This window comes from Chiroxiphia lanceolata, chromosome 9 (genome assembly GCF_009829145.1).
Source record: "Chiroxiphia lanceolata isolate bChiLan1 chromosome 9, bChiLan1.pri, whole genome shotgun sequence".
In the NCBI taxonomy this organism is placed as follows: domain Eukaryota; kingdom Metazoa; phylum Chordata; class Aves; order Passeriformes; family Pipridae; genus Chiroxiphia; species Chiroxiphia lanceolata.
In genome coordinates, this window is record NC_045645.1 from 10,792,112 (window position 1) to 10,814,525 (window position 22,414).

The 22,414-nt window shown below is 42.5% G+C and overlaps 1 protein-coding gene across 3 annotated transcripts; it reads right to left on the reverse strand.

Moving 5' to 3' along the window:
- Positions 1-3,468: 3,468 nt before the first annotated feature.
- Positions 3,469-20,578, reverse strand: MYSM1 (Myb like, SWIRM and MPN domains 1). 3 transcript variants are annotated; one of them, XM_032697024.1, is made up of 20 exons: positions 20,449-20,578; positions 18,419-18,494; positions 18,171-18,241; positions 17,826-17,903; positions 17,671-17,697; positions 17,066-17,144; positions 16,287-16,385; positions 14,930-15,684; positions 13,930-14,060; positions 13,019-13,122; positions 12,310-12,387; positions 11,208-11,296; positions 10,835-10,889; positions 10,700-10,750; positions 9,951-10,025; positions 9,487-9,675; positions 9,151-9,283; positions 7,310-7,415; positions 7,135-7,192; positions 3,469-6,604 (listed from the first exon to the last, which is right to left on the reverse strand). In XM_032697024.1, the coding sequence occupies exons 1-20, from the start codon at positions 20,505-20,507 to the stop codon at positions 6,440-6,442; spliced, it is 2,478 nt and encodes an 825-aa protein (XP_032552915.1). In that variant the 5' UTR covers positions 20,508-20,578; the 3' UTR covers positions 3,469-6,439. The 3 variants fall into 3 exon arrangements, 2 of the variants coding, with proteins under 2 accessions (XP_032552915.1, XP_032552916.1); XM_032697025.1 differs by lacking the exon at positions 20,449-20,578 and adding an exon at positions 20,129-20,286; XR_004358649.1 differs by having other exon boundaries at positions 6,479-6,604; positions 9,487-9,688.
- Between the last annotated feature and the right edge of the window lie 1,836 nt (positions 20,579-22,414).

The following is a 22,414-nucleotide window of genomic DNA, read 5'->3' on the forward strand; positions in this document are numbered from 1 at the left end:
CTGCCAATGTATCAACATTTAACAATCAGCATTATTTTCTTTAAAAAGTCCTTCCTCATGGATATGACCTCCCAAATGAGGAATGCAGCAGATGAGTAGGTAGCAAAGGGGTCCGGTTGCAGTGCCTTGGCCAAGTTCCAGCTTCAGTAATTACTCTCTGCTCTTAAATTCCCCCCACAGCTCTGTTGGAATAAAGCTCTTTTTCAGTTTGTCCTGGAGCATTGTGTAGTGTTTCTGTGAAGCTGTACAACACTGAAAAATATCTCCTCCCATTAAAATTGCCCAGGGAATTTAGGTAGACAGAAAGCTATTACCAGAGTTGGAATGTGGGCAGAACACCAAGGTTAACTTACACTTGCGTTGGGATCAAGGGATCTTTGCTGACTAGGAGTGTCAGACCCTTATTAAAGAGCACAAGTGGGAATAGCTCACTGTGCTGCCTGAATACAAACTCGGGAACTTGGGATCTCTGCACTTGGAAGCAACACAACACCTGGGATGTTTCCTAACAAATGACTCTGTATAAAAGCCTCTGGTGCTGTGGAGTGTCTTATCACAACCTTATTTGGTTATTTAGTAATGTTTATGAAATTATTTGTTGATTAAAAAAGTTCCAGAAACTTTAAAAAAACTATCAACAACAAAAAGCAAAGCACATTTTAAAAGAAGTCTACCAACAGAAAAGCAGCAATACAACCCAAATATGCTGAGGCAATTATTTGAATTTCAGTAAGAACCCCACAGAGTATTTAAGTATTTAAGCAAGCTGAGCCAGGCCTGCAGCAGGAGTGAAAGCATTCTGTGTTAAATTAAATAGACAACTGTAATAGTTTTCTTACCCTCTAAAGTAGGACTGATTTAAAATATTTAGGTAACTGACTCCCAAATTCACTTATACCAAAAAATTCATTCTTACTAAACTAGCATAATTGAGAACAGTCACTGTACAAATTCCTGTGGAAAGGAAAAAACCTCCAAATCCTATTTCTCAGGGAGCGGCACCTGCCTCCAGCTGCCTCCTCTCCCTCCTCCTTGCTGAGCAAAGACAGGGAACAGACAAAAGACAAGCTCCTACTTTGGTCTTCTGTTATGGATTAAAGACAAGCAGCTTCCCCTTTTCCTTCTTTAGAGTTTGCATGAACTACACGTAAATGGATGTTTAAGGAGTTTCTCCCATTTCTGTTGGAAGAAATCCTACTGCTCCACTTCTGTCGTGGTTTTTCCTGCATCTTTCATCACAGAGCACCCCTATCCTTCTACTGTCTAAACTCTTACCACTTATGGACTTTCTACTTCCACAGATTTATAAACTAAAGGCTTTTGGAGTTTGATGTTTACTGCCTGGAGCAGCTGCCAATTCAGGAGGTTGATGGCTGCTCCTCTGCTTGGAGAGCACAGGAGCGCAGCCTCATCTTCCAGCACGGAAAGCTTCTCTTCCCCCCTTTCCTTTGGCACATGCTCATCCCAAGGCAGCACTAGGGATGCTGATTTCCGTGCTTGTGTTACTCTTACAAAGTTGTTTGTCGTTTCTAAGAAATTTTCAACCTGAACTTTGAGTAATGCCTTTCACAACACACTCCAGCAACTCCCAAGTGTCTTAATGATCTACAAAGCCTGAATTACCATTTCCATGTGTTTTGGCAGCAGTGGAAACACATTTTCCAGTTTGCATTAAGTGAGTCCCATTCATCTGATTTGTCAGGCCCTGTCAGCCTCTTTATAAATCACTATTTTGGGACCACAGAGCAGTGTGTGCACTGCTCTCACACCCACCTGCAGTCAGCTCCTTCTACCCACCTACTGGTGACCTGAGGCTGCTCCGCTTCCAGTCCAGGCCTGCTGGGCTCCTTGGACTCACGGATTGGGTCTGCCTGAACCCTGGGAAGGACCCTGCCTGCCAGAGAGTATTTATAACTCAGAATAGGTGTAAAATCAGAGCTCCAGGTGTAAATACAATGAAAATCCCCTCTGCCACCAGAGAAGGACACAACCTGGATATTCCTTCACATAAAAATAACATAGTTACTTTCTTAGGAAATAACTGAGATCTATAGCTAAAATTATTAAAATTATCAGGTTAAGTCAGTTTGTCATATTGATGATAATAGTTTAGTAACTCTTTTCCTATTTTTAAGTCATTCATTTACCTACATTACAATAATCTGCCTTTTCTTTTTTTTAATTTCACATCCCTCCTTCTAAGTCAAAATCCATTTAATGGTCATCTGTATCCTCATATCTTTATTTCACATTATTCAAATGTCAAATGTGAAATATTATTCAGAATAAAAGTGCACTTTTCCACTGACTTTTTTTTTTTACTGGTGAATTTTCCCCTCTGTAAATAAGGAAGGAACAGGCTTAAAGACAAGAGTTTTTAGAAATATCTATATACCTATATATATTTATATAGCTATGTAATGCTTCTATGACACTAAAAAAAGTATTATTTCTTTTAGTCCATGCTAAGCTGTAATAGCAGTAAAAGAGTTAATTATTTAGAACAGCAGGCTGCAAAGGGAATAATCCTGTAGGAAATGTGCATTATTTCTTTAGTGATCTCTGCTTCCATGGAAACAATTTCTCAGCACATTTCTAAATCTCATAAAAATAGGGCACTAGGTCTGTGTAAAACAGCAAGACATTTCCAATTAAACAACCCCAATGCTTTAATCTGGGCCATTAAATACTTTGTCCAGCATCAAACATGATTATGGGATGTTAAACCACCAGCTCCTTCCCATGTGCCAGCTCTGTGAGGATAAAGTCCCCCCCCATCCCTCACCTCCTCAGGGGTGCACAGCACGTTCCCCTCCCTGTGCAGATGTTGGGGTGCACAGCTGTGCCACACCACACTTTTGGGGTGCACTGTCCACCTCCACGGTGTCTCTTCTCCCTCCACACCCCGTCTCAGGGCTCAGCACTGCACAGCAGAGCCAGTTTCTGCAGCAGAGCCAGAGTCAGCCTGGCTCATGGAGCTGGAACCAACACACTTGGATCAGATCTGGGGTAGGAACACGGCTGGTGAAAGGCATCTGTGGGCATCTCCAGGATCACTGGGGTTGTCCATGCAAACAAATCCCTTATACTGTGTACCCAGTGATCCATCCTACAGCCAGGACTCTCTGAAACGCGTGTGGAAAATACTGGCCTCCATCCCTGCCATGAGCATCACTGGATCATTTCTGAAGGAGACTAAAGCAGAGGGTGTGTAAGAACTGAAGGGGACAACTCCACCCCCAGGTACAGCTCCTGCCCCGGGATGTCCTCGTTGGCCAGCAGTTTACATGCACTGGACAGAACAGCTTTGCTCTGAGCTCCAAACCTTTCCTGTGTGAGCTGTGACAAAGCTCCCTCTGGTGGAGCCGGACGTCGTTCACTCACTTGGTTATTGCCACCGACTTGGAATAAAGCAATTCCAGAGCTGGTGCTCGGGAGGCAAGGAGCCATCACAAACAGGGACACATCTTTCAGGGCATTGCATACACAGTCTTTATTAGCAGACTCTTCTCTGTCATCAGTCAGGAATAGCAGAGAAGCAAGCAAATGAAAAACAGTACTTAACATCAATGGCAACAGTGTTAACTTCCTGTTTGGTTTTGGGGTTTGTTCATTTTCCTCACCTGAATTGTTCTTGGAAAATTACTTATTTTAAAAACATAAAAATAGAGATGTTCCCTCCTCTTTGTACACAAGATCTGTGTCCTGTGAAGCAGCACTGCTGGAAACTGAGAGAGCAAAACATAATTCAGCCAACAAATGCCCTTCAAGGATATTTGCAGAAGTGACATCTTGGGGGGTTGTTTGGGTTTTTTTGTGGTTGCCTGTTTGTTTTTAATTTGTTTCTTCCTATTTTAAACTCGAATTTCAGTTTTAACTGTATCATTCTACTCACTACTCAACCATTCCTCATCTCCTGAGCAACAGCTTGGCAGGGTGTAACAGTGGACCTACAGAAAGGAACAGTGGATTAGTCCTCACAAGTGCACTGAAACAAAGCCTGGATGGGGAAAAAAAAGCTTTATAATAAAGAATTTTCATGCCTGATATGTGTTTGGTAGCAGAACTGGCACATTAGTAAAACACATTTTTACCTCCTGGGAAGCCTGCAACTTCCAAACTCTCCTTATTAACCACTCAGACCAACTAAATGCTGAAAAGCAGTTTAGTTATTTTCTTACCGCAGCTCCTGCCAACAAAATCATTACTCAGCATCACAACTGTGCTCTTTCCAATTCCCATACAATTCTGTGTGCAAGACTGGATCTCAATGGTAGCAGCATTGTATTTTCTCCACACCACCCTGCTCACAAACTCAGAAAATTTGGAGTCTCTGTGCATGCCAAAGGCTCGGTCCTGCACCATGTCCTCTTCCCAGAGACAAACCACTTCAAAAGTGTGTGTCACTCAGAACTTCCTTATATAACATCTCAGTTAAATCCAATTGATACAACTGTGTTACTTTAGTTCATTGCTATCAATACAGAGAGAAGCAGCCAGCACAGTTACCACTGCTTGGGTAATCCTGATCCATCCTTAAAGGGCTGGGAATAGACCCTATGAGGACAGTGAACAGGATCTGCTTCATACTGATGCTACACAGGGGTTCAGAATTCTCCTGCTACCAACCAGCACAAATTACAGCTGTCTGTGTACATTGATCCTGGGGGACTTCCTAGAGAACCTATGGAAAACTGAACCCAACACCATGTACTGCACAGCACCCACAGCTGAGCTGTCAGGAATGCCTTCCCACTCAGAGTGTAGTTTAACTAGGAATACAGAAATCCATGTAGTATTGGGAGTGAGGAAGTCCCAAAGATGACAGTTTAGAGTAAGTGCAGACTGAGCCAACACACTGGACACAGATGGGTGCACCAGTGGTAAATCACACACAGTAGTGGGACCCAAAGCTCTGTACCTGCAGATCTGGACACAGAAGAGAGCACAGAACATCCACCAGTACTTTTGAGTCCACAGCTCTTGAATGTGGGAAAATCACTGAGTATCAAGAGCTCCCATTTTCCTTTGATCAGGTTCTGCACCTTCCCCTCAGTGACAGAAAGAGTCTGACATTTCATGGTAAAAACCGTAACATCAACTTCCTGTGAAGGGCTTCCCTCCTTGGGATGCAGCTCTATGATTTTAAAGCTTTTCAAATTCTATATAAACCAAAAGCTGAAACATATAAAATCTTAAAATTCCATTTATGTTATGCAGAACTAGATATATATACACACATATTTTTTCTTAAAATAAAAATTGAGCCCATTCTCTCCCCTCTAGATATAAACTCGACGTCTTGTTTCAGGTTTTCAAATACATTTTAGACCTCTCTGAGAAACTTTGCTCAAGATAAACCTATGTAAATACCTGTAGACAAGTCAAGTTTCCTTAGAAAGCAAAATTTAAAACACATTTTTTCTATAAAGAGTCACAGTGATACAGCTCACGAAACATTTCCAAGTTGCAATCAGGAAACTTCTCCAATCAAGATCAATCTGTGACTGATTTATCTCAATATACACCTGTAAGAAATCATAACCGAGAAACTGATATAAACCAGTGTTTTCTTATTAAACTGAGAAGACTCTGAATATAAAAGCTGGGATTCTTTCTTTACAAACACAAATACTTTTCTGCTCGTTGCCCCCAGTTTGCCATCAACCCAGAGCTCGTGTTTCCACAGGAAACAGTGGCAATTCCAAATGGACAAACGGCAAGGATCTGGAGAACAAGGTAAAACCTCCCCATAGAATGGAAGGTCAGAAAGGTTGCATTTCCACTGGAAACAAGCACAGGCACTACTGAGAAGTCATGAAAACTTGCCAGCTTTTCCTCCCCAATACAGAAACAAGATGGCAAAGAATGTGCCAAAAAGCTACTTGACCATCAGGATAAATGGGGAAAAACAGTAATAAAGCAAAGAAATCAGGTGATGTATTTTGCTACAACTGAATAAAACTTCAGGCTGGATACCAGGAGAGCTGGAGCTACAAAGTTCTCATTTCAGTTAAGTTTCTCTTCTGTGAATTCATTCAAACTTACACCCTCTAAACATTAATTCATCCTGAGTTAGATGGGTACCTGGAGACAACATTGAGAGAAAATTCCCAAACTGAAAGACTTGAGAGAGGACAAACTCTCCTTGAAGATGGATGCACAGTATTCCTGACAGGTGTCCTTCTCCCAGAGCAGCAGTGTTGGTCACTCAATTAATGCTGCATCCCTCGTTAGCCTGAGCCTCCCTTGGGCACTGGGGTCACACACACAAAGAGCTTCCAAAGTATCTTTAAACCACCAAGATAAGATGACACTGGATTCTGTAACAGTCACTACTGAGGTGGATAACAGTTCTGAAAGAGTTGACATAATGAGGAGGAAGGAGAGAAATCAAAAAATAACATCCAAATTCCATCACTTTGGTTTGCCAAAGCCATCACAGTGGCAATTGGTGTGAACATTCCTTCTCACTTCCTTCAGCATTGCCCTTCTCCTCACTCTTGTATGTGGAAAGGAATAAGTTTTCTATCTGAGTCAAGAACTCTTCAGCAATGAGGCAGTTTGTTACCTTGCCCAAAGTCTTCCTCATGCACTCCAAAAGCTGGTCAAAACAAAAGAACATTTTGTTAAAATTGAAATTTTTCCTGACTTTTTTTTCATTTTTTATTAGAAAGGGATTTTTATTTAGAATTAACACTAAAAAAATTGTTCAAGTGTGCAATACAACTTTAAAAAGAACAGTGACACAGGAAAACACAGGTGATTTAAATCCAATTTTTTAAAACCAGCTACACACAACAGCTGAATTCCAGAGCATTTTACCAACTCAATTTTAGATTCACACTGTTTATAAGCAAAGTCATGAGAGGAAACAAAAGAATTCAACGTGGGCAATTATTGTGTACAAATGATTTGCCATTAAATCTTCTCCAAACTGAGGGTCAAACTTGGTGCCTGCACATAACACATTCCCACCTCTCTCAAAGGAGGATCCTTATTTTCACTGTGTATGCTGTGCCACAGAAGTAATTTATTGCCATTAATTTCCATCTCTGATTTGTAAAAAATGTAACTTCAGGTGGCCAGATTTGCATTTAAAAAAAACATTCAACATTAAAAAAGAAAACTTACTTTCTGCAAACAAGTCAGGTCAGAATCCCTATGAAAAATTTTATCCATGGGGACGCTGCTGTTGGAAGAAAAACAAACAGGAATGCTGGAGAAAGGAGCCACAGGTCTTGACTGAAACAATAACAAACATACAACAATTCCTAACTGGCTGTTTGTAACAGCAGTAAACACATACCTGTGGCAAAATCTGTACTTCTCAATTATCCACCTTGTTTTTTCAAATACTAATTCCCACTGAGGCTCCTCCAACATCTGCTGCACTTCGAATTTGTAGGGCAGGCCTGCAGTCAATGGAACATCATCATTCAGTGTTTCTAGTGCACTCCACTGCTTTCTTTCTCTTTTCAGTTTTAGATGCAATCCCTTCCCTCCCCATAACTGTTCCTGTTTATCACTGACTGCAGAAGCCTGTGGTTCTGTTACTTGACAACATTAAGGAGGTTAAAGCAAAAGGATGACGTGTTTTGGATTCCAAATTTAATTGTGGTGGGAGTAGGAACAAATCTGTTTTCCTCCCTGCCCTCACCAATTCCCCAGGCCATAAGAAAGGACACAGAAATCTACAAAAAATAGAGAAAGAGAAAAATGAATTGAGTGTTTAGTACCACTTTTGTAGCGGCAAATCTCTCTAAGATTTAGGTGATTATTAAGTGAACAAAAAAAGGTTTGTTTTTTATGTCTGAAGGGGCTGCTGATGAGTATTGTTCACTATTTCAGAGGAATTTGGCTCTGAAAGGAAGAAAATCTTCTGGTTTATTGCAGGTGGGGGAAGAGGAATTTAGTAAGAAAATTATTTGCAGGTTAACAATTCAGTTATCAAAAATCAGGGAGAAAGAAAGAGAGTGTGAATTTCAGGAAGTCATTTCCAAAGAGCCCGAGGAGATGCCATTTAGTAAAACCTTGATTTCAGGAGCTAAACAGAAATATGGAATCTTCTCAGACAGAAAAAGTGACTACAAAAAAGTCTTCTAAGGGCAATGAAGTTTGTCAGTAATTTAATTCCTCCGCAAGGACGGGATGTGTGGGGAATGAGGATAAAATCACAGGACAATCAGTGTGGTAAACAGGAATTAGTGCACAGATGTGGCCACTGCTCCACTTCCCCCAGGACTGTGCAGTGAGTCTCCAGGCAGATGGTCTCCTCTGCTTACTTCCACAGGAAAAAACAGGGAGAACTGTTGGCTCACATGGCCTCAGCTACTGCTGTGCCAAGAGAACTGGAAACCTTGGAGTGGGGATGCAAAAATCAGAACTTTATAAATAGAGGGAGGGAGGAGGAGAGAGAACGGGCAGCTATGAGAACCATCTTCTGTTATCAGGGGAATTTTCCTCAAATGAATGTCAGGGAAAGAGCAGAAGATCTGATCATCACTGGAAATACCATGAATTTTATATGCTGTGTTATTAACTGTTCAAGAAAGGAAAGGATCCCGTTTTCATGAAATGCCAGTGACATTTTTAATGAAACCCCTTAGGTTGGGGTTCCTGCCAGCACACCCTTTCAGCTTTCCTAGCAAATTTGATCCTTTGACCTTCAGAATGGCACATAGTCGAAAATTAAGGATTTTTGGCCACTGTAGCAGCCAATTCTTTGCTATTTACTTCTGTTTCCTCGGGCAGAGGATCTGTTCAGAATGTTGCAATGCAGTAAAGCCCATGCTGTACATGTGAAACAGTTTCTCAGCTGTTCATAAGGATTCTGCATGTGAATAACAGTGACTCTTGTCCCAAACCTTTCACTTCTTTCACAGATTGTGAAAAATACTAGCACAAAAGAACAATCTTCTATCTATCTATATTTGTATATTCTTGTCATGACAGCAGGGACAACTTTCAGGATCACTCTTTCAGTGAAATTCCTGGGTTTGTCCAGCACGTGACCAATAGAAATTACACCATTTGTACAGTACCATCACCTTACCAATACAAATACATAAATACCTATTTCTCAAGTTCAAAAGCAGACATTTTTCCCCTCAGTATCCAAAAGGAAAAGGATCAAATAGACGTACTTACGGTAGGAACCATCAGCACTGATCTCATCACTAATGACCAGACAGGTGATCTGGGAATATGGCAGGGGATTATTTCGGTTGTAAGGGCTTATGATCATTCCGATGAACATGGCACCTCCCCTGGAGAAATAGCTCTAAAAAACAAAAAAAAAACACAAAAAAATCCATATATAAAAATCCAACCTTTTTCAGAAGAGGATGCTGAAATCTAAACCCCAGCATTTATGTCATTTATGGCTGAGTTAAGATTAGAGCAATAATATGTACTACCACTGTAAATACCACGGAGGCTTTGGGCCTGGGGGTGTTTTTTGCTCTTTGTATGTTTTTGCTGTACCTGGTATTTGGCTTGAGTGTCAATGTCTCGTATGGAGGGGTTGGGATCGAAGGCTGGGTGGGAATGGTACCATCCAATGACCTGGAATCCTCTGGCAGCCAGTGTTTCCGAGGCCTGTGTCTGGGACACCGGATCCATCTCGCACTGCAGGCCTGTGCTGAGGCTGTTGCAGGGCTCTGCTGCACACACCTGGTAAAGAAACCTCCAGATGGATAAATGCAACAAACCTCCATCAGTTACATAAGACTTCAGAAACAGAATTTTAAGAATAATTTACCAGATCTTCCTCATAATTTCTTCACAATTGAACATAACTCTAACATTTCAAGACTGCGGTACTTAACTTAGATTTCATATATTTAATTAGTTGCCCTTCAGAAATAACAGTTACATTTATTCAAATTATATCTATTATCATATCAGTTTTAATATTTTAGAGAAAATGTAAAAAGACAAACACTTACTTCCACAATTTTATCAGCTTCAGAGTACCTTCCACCCAGAAGCCCTATCACTTCTGCCAGAGACACATGAGAGTGCTGGAAGATCAAACAGGTATGAAAGAAATGAGATTAAACAAGTATGGAAGTCCAAGTTGTGTAATTTCTCTTTGTTTTGCCCTGCACTCAAGTCAGTAGCTTCTCAACGACATTTAGAAGGAAAACTCAAAACATCTAAAACCTCTCAAAACCCCATTGTTTCCTTTTAAAGCAAACAGAAAAGATTAAATTTGCTTATTATAAACACACCAGGGATGAAGTGCAAGGGTGTAACACGTCCATAGATGCAGCCTGGGCACTTCTGAACAACTGCACAATTTTGGTACAACCTGTTGTTCCTAAAAAAATCCCCACATTTTGCTTTGTAAACACAAAATCCATTGCCAGACTGGTAGAAAATGAAGCCATAGATCTCAGAAGGACAGACTGTCAGAAAGTAGCTTTATGCAAATTAAATTTGAAGTGCTACAGAGAGTAGTAAGCAGTAAAGCAGTAAAACTCTTATTCATTTTTCTAGAAGGTAAATAGTTGTACAGTAAGCACAATATAAAAAGTATTCATCTTTAGGGGCTTTATTTAATACTAGGTTCTCACCTCTAGGTGAACAAAAACATTACTGTATTTCTCAGTCTTCCTGAGAAGAAGACTTCATTTAAAAAAATCCCCACAACACAGACATCATAGCTTTTTGAAAGACAAAACTGAATCCTCACCAAATCCATTACTAGAAGTGCTTCAGAAGACACTTTCACCTTAAAAGGTTCCTGAAATGATAAAGACAATAATGAGTATAAGAAAAGTAACCCAAGTAATGAAGCCTTCTTGGTAATTCCCTCAGAGGTACATACCTGCTTTTCCTCCGTGAACAGACAGCAGGGTATCAGCTGAAAGGGATCAAAGGAACTATAAAATGAAAGAAAATTTCTCTAAAGATGTAGGACAGTCAGGAAACTTTTCAACTTTCCCACTGTCACCTTGGCTGAGGAAGAATAACCTTGTGTTCTTCACTGGATTTTCTCATCCCACACTAGGATGACTTCCACCAAATAGAGAAACATCACTCCCCACACTCGTGAATTGCAACAGGAAACATGTGAAATGCATCCAGGCTGTTTCAAACTGTGACACATGCTAATGCTTTGCACCTTTCCAGCCTGACACAAGACATTTGTTCAATCTCTGGCAGATCTGTGTTTGAACACGATGCACATCCAGTAATACCTTTTGGGTTGTCTCGAACCTTTGGAAGATATTGCAGGTTTCAGTTTTTCTTCCTCTCTCCTTCTTGCTAATTCTTCAGCTGAGAGATGCTAAGAGGGTTTAACAAAAAAAGGAATGTCTTAATGTCTGAAGTGCTGCTTCAGCAGTGATTGCAAAACCAGCCCAAAATAAATTCTTGATATCACTGTCCTCTTGATAAAATTTGTGTGTTACAGAACTACTGATGGCAGAGGCAATAGCCATGAACCAGGCAGTGTGGAAGGAGTGACAATCAGAGACCAAGCCCACAAGATGCCTGATGAGACAATTCTCATATGAAATCAATCAAATTCAGTAAAATCACAGCCCACATCAGGTGTAAATCCAAGTGTGATAATCTGCCAGTACAAACCACGCTCAGAACTTATCACAACCCCTCTTTAGGGATGAGTGTTTTCAAACTTTTTTTCCATCCAGATATGTATTTTGCAAGAAGTGTGTGAATTATTAATCACAGTTAATCAAAAATAGTATTATGGAAGTAATTGTTACAGGTAATTACTAAAGGTTGCAAATTAAGAAGGTTTTCTACACAAGAAAAATAGATGTTCTTCACTTTTCATATAATCTGAAATTGTAGGAATGGACAAGTATTTTCTCTCCAATTCTCCTATAAAATATTTAAACTTGTATGAATTTTTAAAGCACTTCATAAACCACAGAATTTCTGGGGATATTGCTAGTAGCAGAATTAATATTAGGAACTCATTATCACCTGCATAATGAGCACAAAGAAACCATATACGACCGAAAAAATAACATTTAAATGGTATTCTCTCATCCCTTACCATTTGCTTTTAGGCAGTTAACTCAAAAGCAGTGGATCATGAAATCTCCTACAAGACAAGGCAAAGAGCTTTAGGGGCATAAAACCCCTGTGCAAACACCAACTTTATTTATCAGCAGCACAAAGATGTAGCAGCTGCTGCATTACTTTCAAATTACTGCTTCCACAAGAGAGGTTAAGTCCCTATGACACAACTGTTCCCTTGTCTGTTTGATGCAACACCATCTGCCAGCAATCAGCCAAAACTAAGGAAAGTTAAAAACACAGGAGGGTCACCTCAAATGTCTGTCCTTCCAAATCCTTGGCATCACACCAGTTTCCCCAGGGGTCTCGCACTCGCCGCCTTCTTGTGCGCTGTGGCAAGAAATCACCAAGAGTCAGGGCTCTCACCCCCCAAAAACTGCATTTACTTCAGCTGGGCAGCCCCAAGGACAGTGTCCAAAAGGGTACTGCCACAGGGATGTTACCAACACCCTACAGTTCTGTAGACTGTCATGAAATATCATCTGTGGAGTTTTTGCATTTTAAGGCAGTAAAGCCTGTTGGTGTTCCGAGGAAGCTCAGCACCCCTGACAGCAACAGGGCACTGTTATCCAGCTCTGAATTCTAGCTCAGACAATACACAAAACTATAAAACCAGGATGTTTACATCCAGTGGATGCTACAGCTCTTTATATTTCAATTTATTACATTTTTAGTGGGATTGATTTTGTGTTTCCTCTCATCAACTGATGTATTTTGCTGTGAAGTACTTAAAAACACTGTATTACAAGTGAACACGAAAATTTACTCTGGCAAGCCTTGGTAATTCATGTAGTTACTACTGCACTTAATTGTGTGCATAAAGCTCTCAGTAAGCCATATCCTACTATATTTAACAGTTAAAATGCAAGCAACTTAATCACCCACTGCAAAACACTTCACTATGAAAGCTGGACAGCCTTTCCCCGTTCGTGCTGCCCCCCGGCTCCCCCTCAGGCCGCACCATGGACTGCAGGCGCTGTGCGAGCTGATAGGCTTCCACCGTGTCCTTGCCTTCCCGGGAGCGCGTCCTGTCGGCTGCCTGGGGCCGGTTGTACACGGCCTGCTCTGCAGGAGACACAAGGGAGACACTGCAGGTCAGCAAAGCACGGAGACACTCAGCACTGCTACGCAGACAGGAGGACAGGGGTGAGCGGGAACGGCAAATGCCATCGTGGAAAAAGGCAACAAAAAAACCCCTAGAGTAAAGAGACATCTCTTGTTGGTTATAATTCTGTTATTTTAAATAACTTTACTTCAGACAAAAGGTATTTGCAAGACATTGGTCCTCTCTCAGGTGACTGTCATTCAGCTTTGGACCAAAATCCATCCAGAGACTCTAAACCAACACCAAGTTCCAGGTGTATATACACTTTAAATATCACCTGATTTTAACATTTGAATCGTTTAAAAACTAGCCCTGAGGATGAAGACATTGATGCTTATTCAGGAAACAGTTATCATTCAGTGTGGGAAAAGTAACAATAACTTGAATCTTGTCTTATAAGGAAAGAGGGCAGAATTTCAGATACAGTGGGTTATCAGGAAAAAGAAAATAATCCAACACTAGACACACAGAAAAGCACAAAACAAAACAATCAGTCCACCAGCTCATGTATGGTTAAACATGAGGGAAGGCAAAAAAAATAAAGAAAAAATAAAAAGGTTTTGTGTAAAACCAAAAATCCATAGTCCTGTAAGCAGGTTACAAACTCCTCCAGATTTTCCAAGGTTATGAGACAATCTGCTCAGAAAGTCCTTCCTAGCAAGGATAGTTGTGTATCCCCTGGGAGAGCAGTGCACCCTAACGTTAGGCAGTCCTTCAGCATTACCCCAAAAGAGGCTATTTATTGGTTCCCACAGAAATATCCCTACCACAGCCGAAGTTAATGGCCCCTATGAGTTCCAGGTACGTGTGGATCCGGCCAATGCAGTTGACGTCACCGCAGTTCTTCAGGCCCGGACGCACCGAGGTCTTGTTCAGGTACTTGGGTTTACATCTCTCCCTAAAATCAAATCCAGCACGTTGTCAGACAGCAGAACAAATCATGGGAGGGAGGAAGGAATTGTGTGACTTTAATTGAGGTCCTGTTTTCACTCTCTATGCACTTATTGCTTCCTTTTAAACTGACACTGAACCTTTTCAGTTCAACACTCCCCTGAACATGGAACTTTAGTCTTTCTTTCACCCACAACAAGCTGCCAGTGCACAAGACAACTGAGTGGAGCCTGAGTTAAACTCAGTAATTATTTCTACTTAAAAGCAAGCTAAGCAACAGAGTGACCACACAAACCAAAATGGCAACAAGACAAACTGTATCTTGAGCCTGCTGCCACAAATCCCTGGGGTTCCTTACACCAGTTCTTTAGAGATGGAATATAAAATATTCAAGTGTGCAAGCACTACTCCAAATTGATACTTACTTTGAGGCATTCTTTTGCTCAGCATCATTTGTTCCAGCACAGACTTCTTGCTGCCCTTCTGTAAGGGCAGTGCCCCAGTGCTGCAGACCTCATCACAGAGTTAATGTCACCAGTTATTTATTTTGAGGAACCACTTATTAAAACCCTTCTTACATATAGGATGGCAAAAGTTGGAAGAAAATAACATAACCCAAATGCATGCAGCTTGTTCTGATACAGGACACTAATTTTCATAATGCTTCAAAGTATTTTCATTGCTTAGTTTCCAGAATGCCAGGAAAAAAATGGGAAGATGCAAAAGAAGCATTAATAATGAATGCTGTTCACTGGCAAGCTACCATACAATAATTTTACTCTTTTCAGAAGCTGTTAGTACTAAGTAGTGTTTTAACCACAACAAACCAGGACACCTTAATCACTTATTTCAGTAAAAGAAATCAATGCATCTTACCATTGATCCAAAATATAATTCCTGATTTTCAAGTAACGCTCTGGTGTTTTGGCCTGGCGCCCTTCAAAGAACTCGGGAATAGCCTGCTTTTCCTCTTCCAGAATGATGCTCCTGTCAACCTCCACTTCTTGATCAGGGGGCTTCAGCTCCTCTGCTTCTTCTTGATGATCTTCATCTGCTTGGCAGGGAGAAGGAAAAAGCAATCCATTGTCAGCTGGGTTTCTTTGCTCCTCACTGGGCTCCTGAGCAGTTGCTTGTCCAGCACCAAGAGATGTTACTGCTCCTCCTTGTTCAGCTTTCTCAGTATAATTATTGTACTGCTGGAAATCTAAACTCAAAGATTTATCACCATTCAGGTGCTGGGAACACGTTGCTGCCACAGCAGGAAATACCAAGGCATCCACTGTATCCTGCCTGGTCTGCTGAGGATCTTCTCTAGGCGAAGCGATTGCAGAACTGTGTCCAGCAGATGACAAACCGTGTTCCATTCCTTTTGTTTCTTCAACTGGACTTTTTGGAATAACAGATAATTCAGATTTTCCAGTTTCTTGCTGGAAGGTAGGAGAGAGTAGCTCATCCATGTCATCAGTTATGTCTACCTCTTCATCATCTGACAGCTTTTCAATTTTCACTGCATTCAGATTAGGGTCTGCACGGCCTCTCAAATTTCCAGTTTCCGCCCTTATCCCATCTTCCATGGGAACACTGCTCCCACGCTGACTTTGCTCTTCTTTTTCAGAATCACCATTTTTTGCCTTAGGAAAATATCAAATACTTTAAGAAGGGAAAAACAAAACAATCCCATCTGCCTCCCAAATAATCAGAACTATTTCATTTGAACAGCGGATATTCTGAAGCATTTCTTCCTTATCTTACCCTTTTAATACAGTTTAATCCACTGCAACTGACTTTGGCACAGCATTAAAGGTATACTTTAGCCCAAGTGTAAATTAACATGCATTTCCAGTCACAAAATCCTAGAGGATAGTTATCTCTTCCTAAATGTCCCCGAAATCTCAAGTGAGGTTAAGGCTAAAACTACAACACACAGCAAGGGCAGCTGTGTAGTGGAAAATAATTTTCGTACTAATGACAAACAGTGTAAGAGGCCACAATTATACTACATTTTTTGTTTAGTTATACCAGCAATAAAAATACAGGTTATTCTATGAATTTGAAATCAGGTCTGAATTATTTTAAATCTGCAAATAAGCATATTCCACTTTTCTGAATATGGGAATAAACAGGGTATGTGCTTTGCCAGCAAGTGCCCTGAAAGGACAGATTAAAAGCAAGCTATACATGCAACACCTTTGGCAAACAGCCTTTTTGCCAGCTCCAGAGATCCTCCATTTACCTTGTTCCTAAAGTACTGCCGAGCGTAGCTCTTGACTTGTAGGACAGTTCGACTCCCGATCAACTTGGCGATTTTTGTCCACCGGCGGCCAAATTTCACCTGACACAACAAAGCACACTGAAGTCACCCAAACTCTGACATTCCAGACATTGCACTTCACGTGCCAAGAGAGTTTAAAACCTCAGTTCTTCACTTAAATGCACAAACAGTACAGCAAACCCATAGTAAAGAACCTCACTATTCATGTTCTACCAGAAAGAAAATGGCATCCAACAGTAAGAGCTATTGTTATTCTTCTTAACTAGAGCATCTTCTTCACCCTCTTCAGGCACTCTGTAAATTATGCTGCCTGCTATCCCAAGGAATCCTACTGAAATGAGTCTGTGCTTGGCAAGCAAACCCTATTACATTATATTACATATAATCTCTGAAGACCTTACAACAGTAGTTAAAGGATTTCACTTTATTTGCCTTAAAAACACACTACACTTCCCATAGTTAAGAACAGTATTGTGACTGTGCAACTCATAACGCTGAGTATTTGAGGTATTTTGTGCTCTCAAATTGTAATCAGCCTCACATGAACAAAATCTGGTAAAGAAAACCATTTTGGGTTATCATCACACTCTTGGTAGATGGCAATTACTTTTAACACATTAGAAGAAAAAAAAGGAGAAGCCTTAGAAGAACCATATCGTGCTTATTCATATTAACTACTCTCTTATTTAGAAGAAACTAATGAATTCAATTAAAAATATTACATCTATAAACAAACTCACCAGTCCTTGTTCAAACAGCTCTTTTTCCTCCAATGTCCACTTCAGGGAGCAGCCAGGTGGTTTTGCAGGTGACCGGACCCTGGGAAAGCAGGAAGCAAAAGTTGGTGCTTTCCCAAAAACATTTAATCCTCCAATCCCAGTAACTCAAGGTACTTTCTGACAGGGGAACTACTTTGGTAAAACTCAAAGTATTGTTTTAAACATGAGTTCATAAACATGATAAATAAAATAAGGAGAATCAGCTTCCCCACCACAAAGGAAGGTTCAAGGCAACTCAATATTCATCAGTGACTAACGGTACAGAAATAAATAAAAGCAGCAAACAGAAAAGTTCAGTTAAAAAAGCCAACTAGAATTAACAATTTTTTTTTTCATAAGGACCACTGTGCAACAAAAGAAACCCCCACCCCCCTATTTTACCATAGGGCTATTATTATACACAGTATTTCTTCCTGTTGAAAGGTATCTTACATAATTTTGCACAGCCAAACAAAAGGAACTAAGGAACTGTAACTTCTTTTTTTTTTTTAAAATAGTTTCTAGTAACTTAACTTAAACCAGACACCACGTTTAAAAATGCAACTCAATCATTAAAATGTACGTACATGACTTTTCCAGTTTTCTTATGAGGGCTGCAAATAAAAAACAGAGTGAAAATAAAAATTAGCGATTGTGATGCTGTTGCATATCTCAGCAAATAACCCTACTTTAGGAGAACTTTTCATTTCTTCTCATCTAATTTTTCCCAAGCACATCTTACCTTTTTACAGACCTTTTCTCCACTTCCTTTTGGTTGAGCCATATTTTTTCAGAAAGTGATTTATTAGATAAATAATACCTGAAGTAGTTGCTAAGTAACTTTTTAAAGCATCAGAGATATTTGTACATGTGAGAATTCTAAAAATCATATAAATTATACTGGTTCAGAATTACCCAGTTGTAGAAACAAACACTGCAGTTTCTGCAGCAGTATTTCTTCAATCCACCTACAAGGTGGCAGGGCTTCAGTCGTCTTAACAGGAAAAGATTAGTGCAGTTCCTTTGGAAATAGGAAGTTTTCTGTTTTCCTACAGGAAAACATGAAACCAAATCAGCAAAAGGATACTCTTCTTCCAGCAACATCTTCTCAATGACAGCCCTGTTTTCTTCACTAATGCTGCTGTCCAATGTCCAGGGCTGCAAACAACACAACTGTGTTTTAATATCTGAATTCCCCAGAATAAATATATAACACTTTCTAAAAGTAAGGAAAAAGCCCTGGTTAAAAACCTAAAGAGCATGTACATGGAGGGAAGAACACACAGCAGCTGTGATAACCTTGCTAAAAGCACCACTCATTTAAAAAATACTTACAAGACTGTTGCCAGTTCTCCAAGATGAATCGAGATAGTGATCCTGCAGCAGGCTTGATGCTGGGTTTTCATGATCTCTGAAAGAGATTCCAGTGTGCAAGACAATTGTAGTTTAATATTAAAAGTGTCATTGAGTTCTATTATCTCCACTTAACATTTCTACACGTTTCCCCCAATATGGTAAAAACACCTTCTTGTAAAGACAAACTTGTTTTCCTGCCAAGGAAAGCTCATATTTACACAAGGGTTAATTGTACAGGGCTGATTTTATCATGGAATGGTTTGGGTTGGAAGGGACCTTAATGATTACCTCATTGGCAGGGACACCTTCCACCAGACCAGGTTGTTCCAAGCCCCATCCAACCTGGCCTTGGATATTTCCAGGGATGGGGCAGCCACAGCTTCTCTGGGCAACCTGTGCCAGGGCCTCATCACCCTCACAGGGAAGAATTTCTTCCCACTATCTAATCTAGTACTCTTACAGAATTAATTCAGTTTATGTTCGATCTTTTCTGTAAATAACTACTTATTAGTGATCTGTCACTGATTAACATCATTGATCAACTTCCTTTCATTTTCATGCAGCATAAAATCTGCTTAGTAACACAAGTAATTACTTGTTTAAAAAAATATTTACTTCCAGAGCATTCAGACAGTTCTAATGACTAATTAGCCCTATATCCCCTGCAGTGCTACTAATTTAAACTCATTTACTATTCTGAAATGCTTTGTGCCAGCACCTCAAACATCTCTTTATAGGATAAAGAATAAATCTCCATGTACAGTCAGAAGCCTACACAACTCCTGCTTCTTTTGGAGCACATCAAGGACAGGGTGGGATCAACACCCCCTTTGCCCAGCAGCCTGTGTGCAGCAGTGGCAGGTGCTGCTCTAGGACAGCAAGTCTCCGCTACAAACCTCTTGCTCTCTTCCAGCACCTGCAGGTGCTCCATTTGAGGTGTTACAGTCTCTGCCCACTTCACCATCCCTTATCCATGAATTTGCTGAAGCCCAGAAAGCCAACTCAACCCTGGGTTGCATCCAAAGGACCACGACCAGCAGGTTGAAGGTGATTCTGCTCCTCTGCTCTGCTCTTGTGATCCCACCCAGAGTGTTGCATCCAGCTCTGGGGTCCCCAACATAAGGAGGACGTGGAACTGTTGGAGCAAATCCAGAGGAGGCCGTGAAGTTGGTGAGAAGACTGGAGCACCTCCCCTATGGAGACAGGCTGGGAAACTTGGGGCTGTTCGACCTGGAGAAAAGAAGGTTGTGTGGACACCTCACAGCAGCCTCAGAGTACCTGAAGGGGCCTACAGGGAAGGTGGAGAGGGATTCTCCATCAGGAACTGTAGTGACAGGACAGGGAGTAATGGGTACAGACTGAAAGAGGGGAAATTTACGTTAAATATCGTGAAGAAATATTTTCCTGTGAGGTTGGTGAGACACTGGCACAGGTTGCCCAGAAAAGGTTCAGATGCCCCATCCCGGGCAGTGTTCAAAGCTAGCTTGGATAAAGCCTTGAGCAACCTGGTCTAGTGGGAAGTGTCCCTGCCCACGGCAGGAGTAGAACTGGATGATCTTTAAGGTTCATTCCAACCCCTTCACATTCTATGATTCTATGACTCTGTTTTTTGCACCTCCCTCCCGGCGTTCAGCTCTCTGACCCTCTCTGCCTCCGCCAGTTCTCGAACACAGTTACACAACCCAGCACCTTCCCCATGTGTATTTTTAAGGATTCTCCCAGCAGCCTCCGGGCGCTGTTCCGAGCTCCGGGGGATCCCTTGGCAGCAGTTCCGTGTTCTCCTCACACCAGCGCTCCCACAGCCCCGTTCCCTCTGCCCTGCCTGACGATGCTCCACACCGGCGCTGCCCCCTCTCCACAGGCACTCCATGACACTCCAAGGTCTCTCCCCGGAGCGGCGGGAAGCGCCCGGCCAGGGCCGCCCCCTCAGGAGCGGCCGCCCCCCGCGACCCCCGCCCGGCGCAGGGGGACGGGCCGCGCTCCCGGAGCCCCGCGGGACCCTCACTCACCCCGGCGGGGCCCCCGGGTCCCCCTCGATGTCCACCTCGGGCTCCTCCGCCGCCGCCATGACACCGGGACGGCGCTATCGCGGGAAGGGGCGGCCCGACGGCGGCGATGGGCGGGCACGGAGCGCGGAGGAGCGGCCGGGCGGAGCCGGACATGGCGCTGGGGTAGGCGGAGCGCAGGGCGGTCGGAGCGGGCGGGAAGCTGAGGGACAGGGCCGGGCTGTAAGGGGGCATGGATGCGCTGAGGGGACATGGATGCACTGAGGGGACATGGCCGGGCTGTGAGGGGACATGGCCGGGCTGTGAGGGGACATGGTCCAGCTGAGTGACATGGCCTGGCTGTGAGGGGACATGGCCGGGCTGTGAGGGGACATGGCCGAGAACTGAGGGACATGGCCGGGCTGTAAGGGGGCATGGATGCGCTGAGGGGACATGGCCGGGCTGTGAGGGGACATGGCCCAGCTGAGGGACATGGCCGGGCTGTGAGGGGACATGGCTGGGCTGAGGGGACATGGCCGGCGTGTGAGGGGACACGACCGAGAACTGAGGGACAAGGCCGGGCTGTGAGGGGACATGGCCGGGAACTGACGGAGCGTGGCCGGGCTCTGAGGGTCACGTCCGGGCTGTGAGTGAAGGGGTGACGGTCAGGCAGGGGCTGAGGGGCAGCGCGGGATGCGACAGCGGGAGCCTGGAACCGGAGCCCGCCCTGGTGAGGGGCACCTCGAGTGCTGGGTGCGGGTCTGGGCGCCTCACTGCGAGAAGGACATGGAGGGGCTGGAGAGAGTCCAGAGCTGGGGAAGGGTCTGGAACATCGAGAGCATCTGGGGGGGCTCAGCCTGGAGAAAAAGAGGCTGAGGGGGGACCTTCTCGCTCTCTGCAACTCCCTGACAGGAGGGTGAAGCCAGCTGGGGGATCAGGCTCTGCTCCCAGGGAACAAGGGACAGGATGAGAGGAAATGGCCTTAAGTTGTGCCAGGGGAGGTTTAGATTGTATATTAGGGGAAAATTCTTCACGGATAAGGTGGTCAGGCATTGGAACAGGCTGTCCAGGGAGGTGGTGGAGTCCCTGCCCATGGAGGTGTTCAAGGAACGACTGGATGTGGCATTCAGAGCTCTGGTCTGTTTGACATGGTGATCAAAGGTTGATGATCTTGGAGGTCTTTTCCACCCTACATAAATTCTGTGATTCTGGAGGCCTGCACAGGCCATACATCCCTTTGTCCTTCAAGCATGTGGTCATGTCTGTTCCTTCATCTAGAGATGACAGCACAGGGTGTTGTGTGGGTCAAAAAATCACAGTTTTGTTCCCATGCATTCTTAAATCTCTGTTTCGTTTCACAAGAAATATTTTGGTGTTTGTGGTAGCTGGGCTTTAAATAATATACCAAAGGGAAGAGTTGGTTATCATTACCGTCCACTCAAAAAAGTGTTTCTGTTCATATTTGTATTGTCATCTCAATGCAAATATTTTGAATCAATTAAGTCTGTTGCAACCTTTTTATTCTGAACATTTCCTCTTTGTGCTGGAGTGAGTTTGTAAGTGAAATTAATAAAGAGCAAATGTGATGGGTTTTGTTATCTCTACTTGAAAAAGCAAAATCTAGACAAATGGTAGCATGAAAGATAGAAAGAAAAATAGTTAATAATTGTTATATTCTTAGGAATACCTTGCTTAAACAGTGCTTAACTAAGCTGTCCAAACAGGCTGATATTCACAAATATATGAAAAGTTATCTCCTATCTTTTCTTTTTTCATAAGTCTTGATTTATACTAGAGGCTGTCATCTACAGTATGTTTAAGACTGGGGCTTTTTTTTTTGAGTTCCAAGTATGCTCAGACCCCTGAGAAACAGCGTAACTGAGAGCAGTCTGTCCTCTCTCATCCTTCCCATCGGGGGGGTGGGCACCAGCCTCTAAAAGCATTTTGGTCAGACTGCTCTCATCTTTAAGAGCTGCCACGTGCAAAAAGC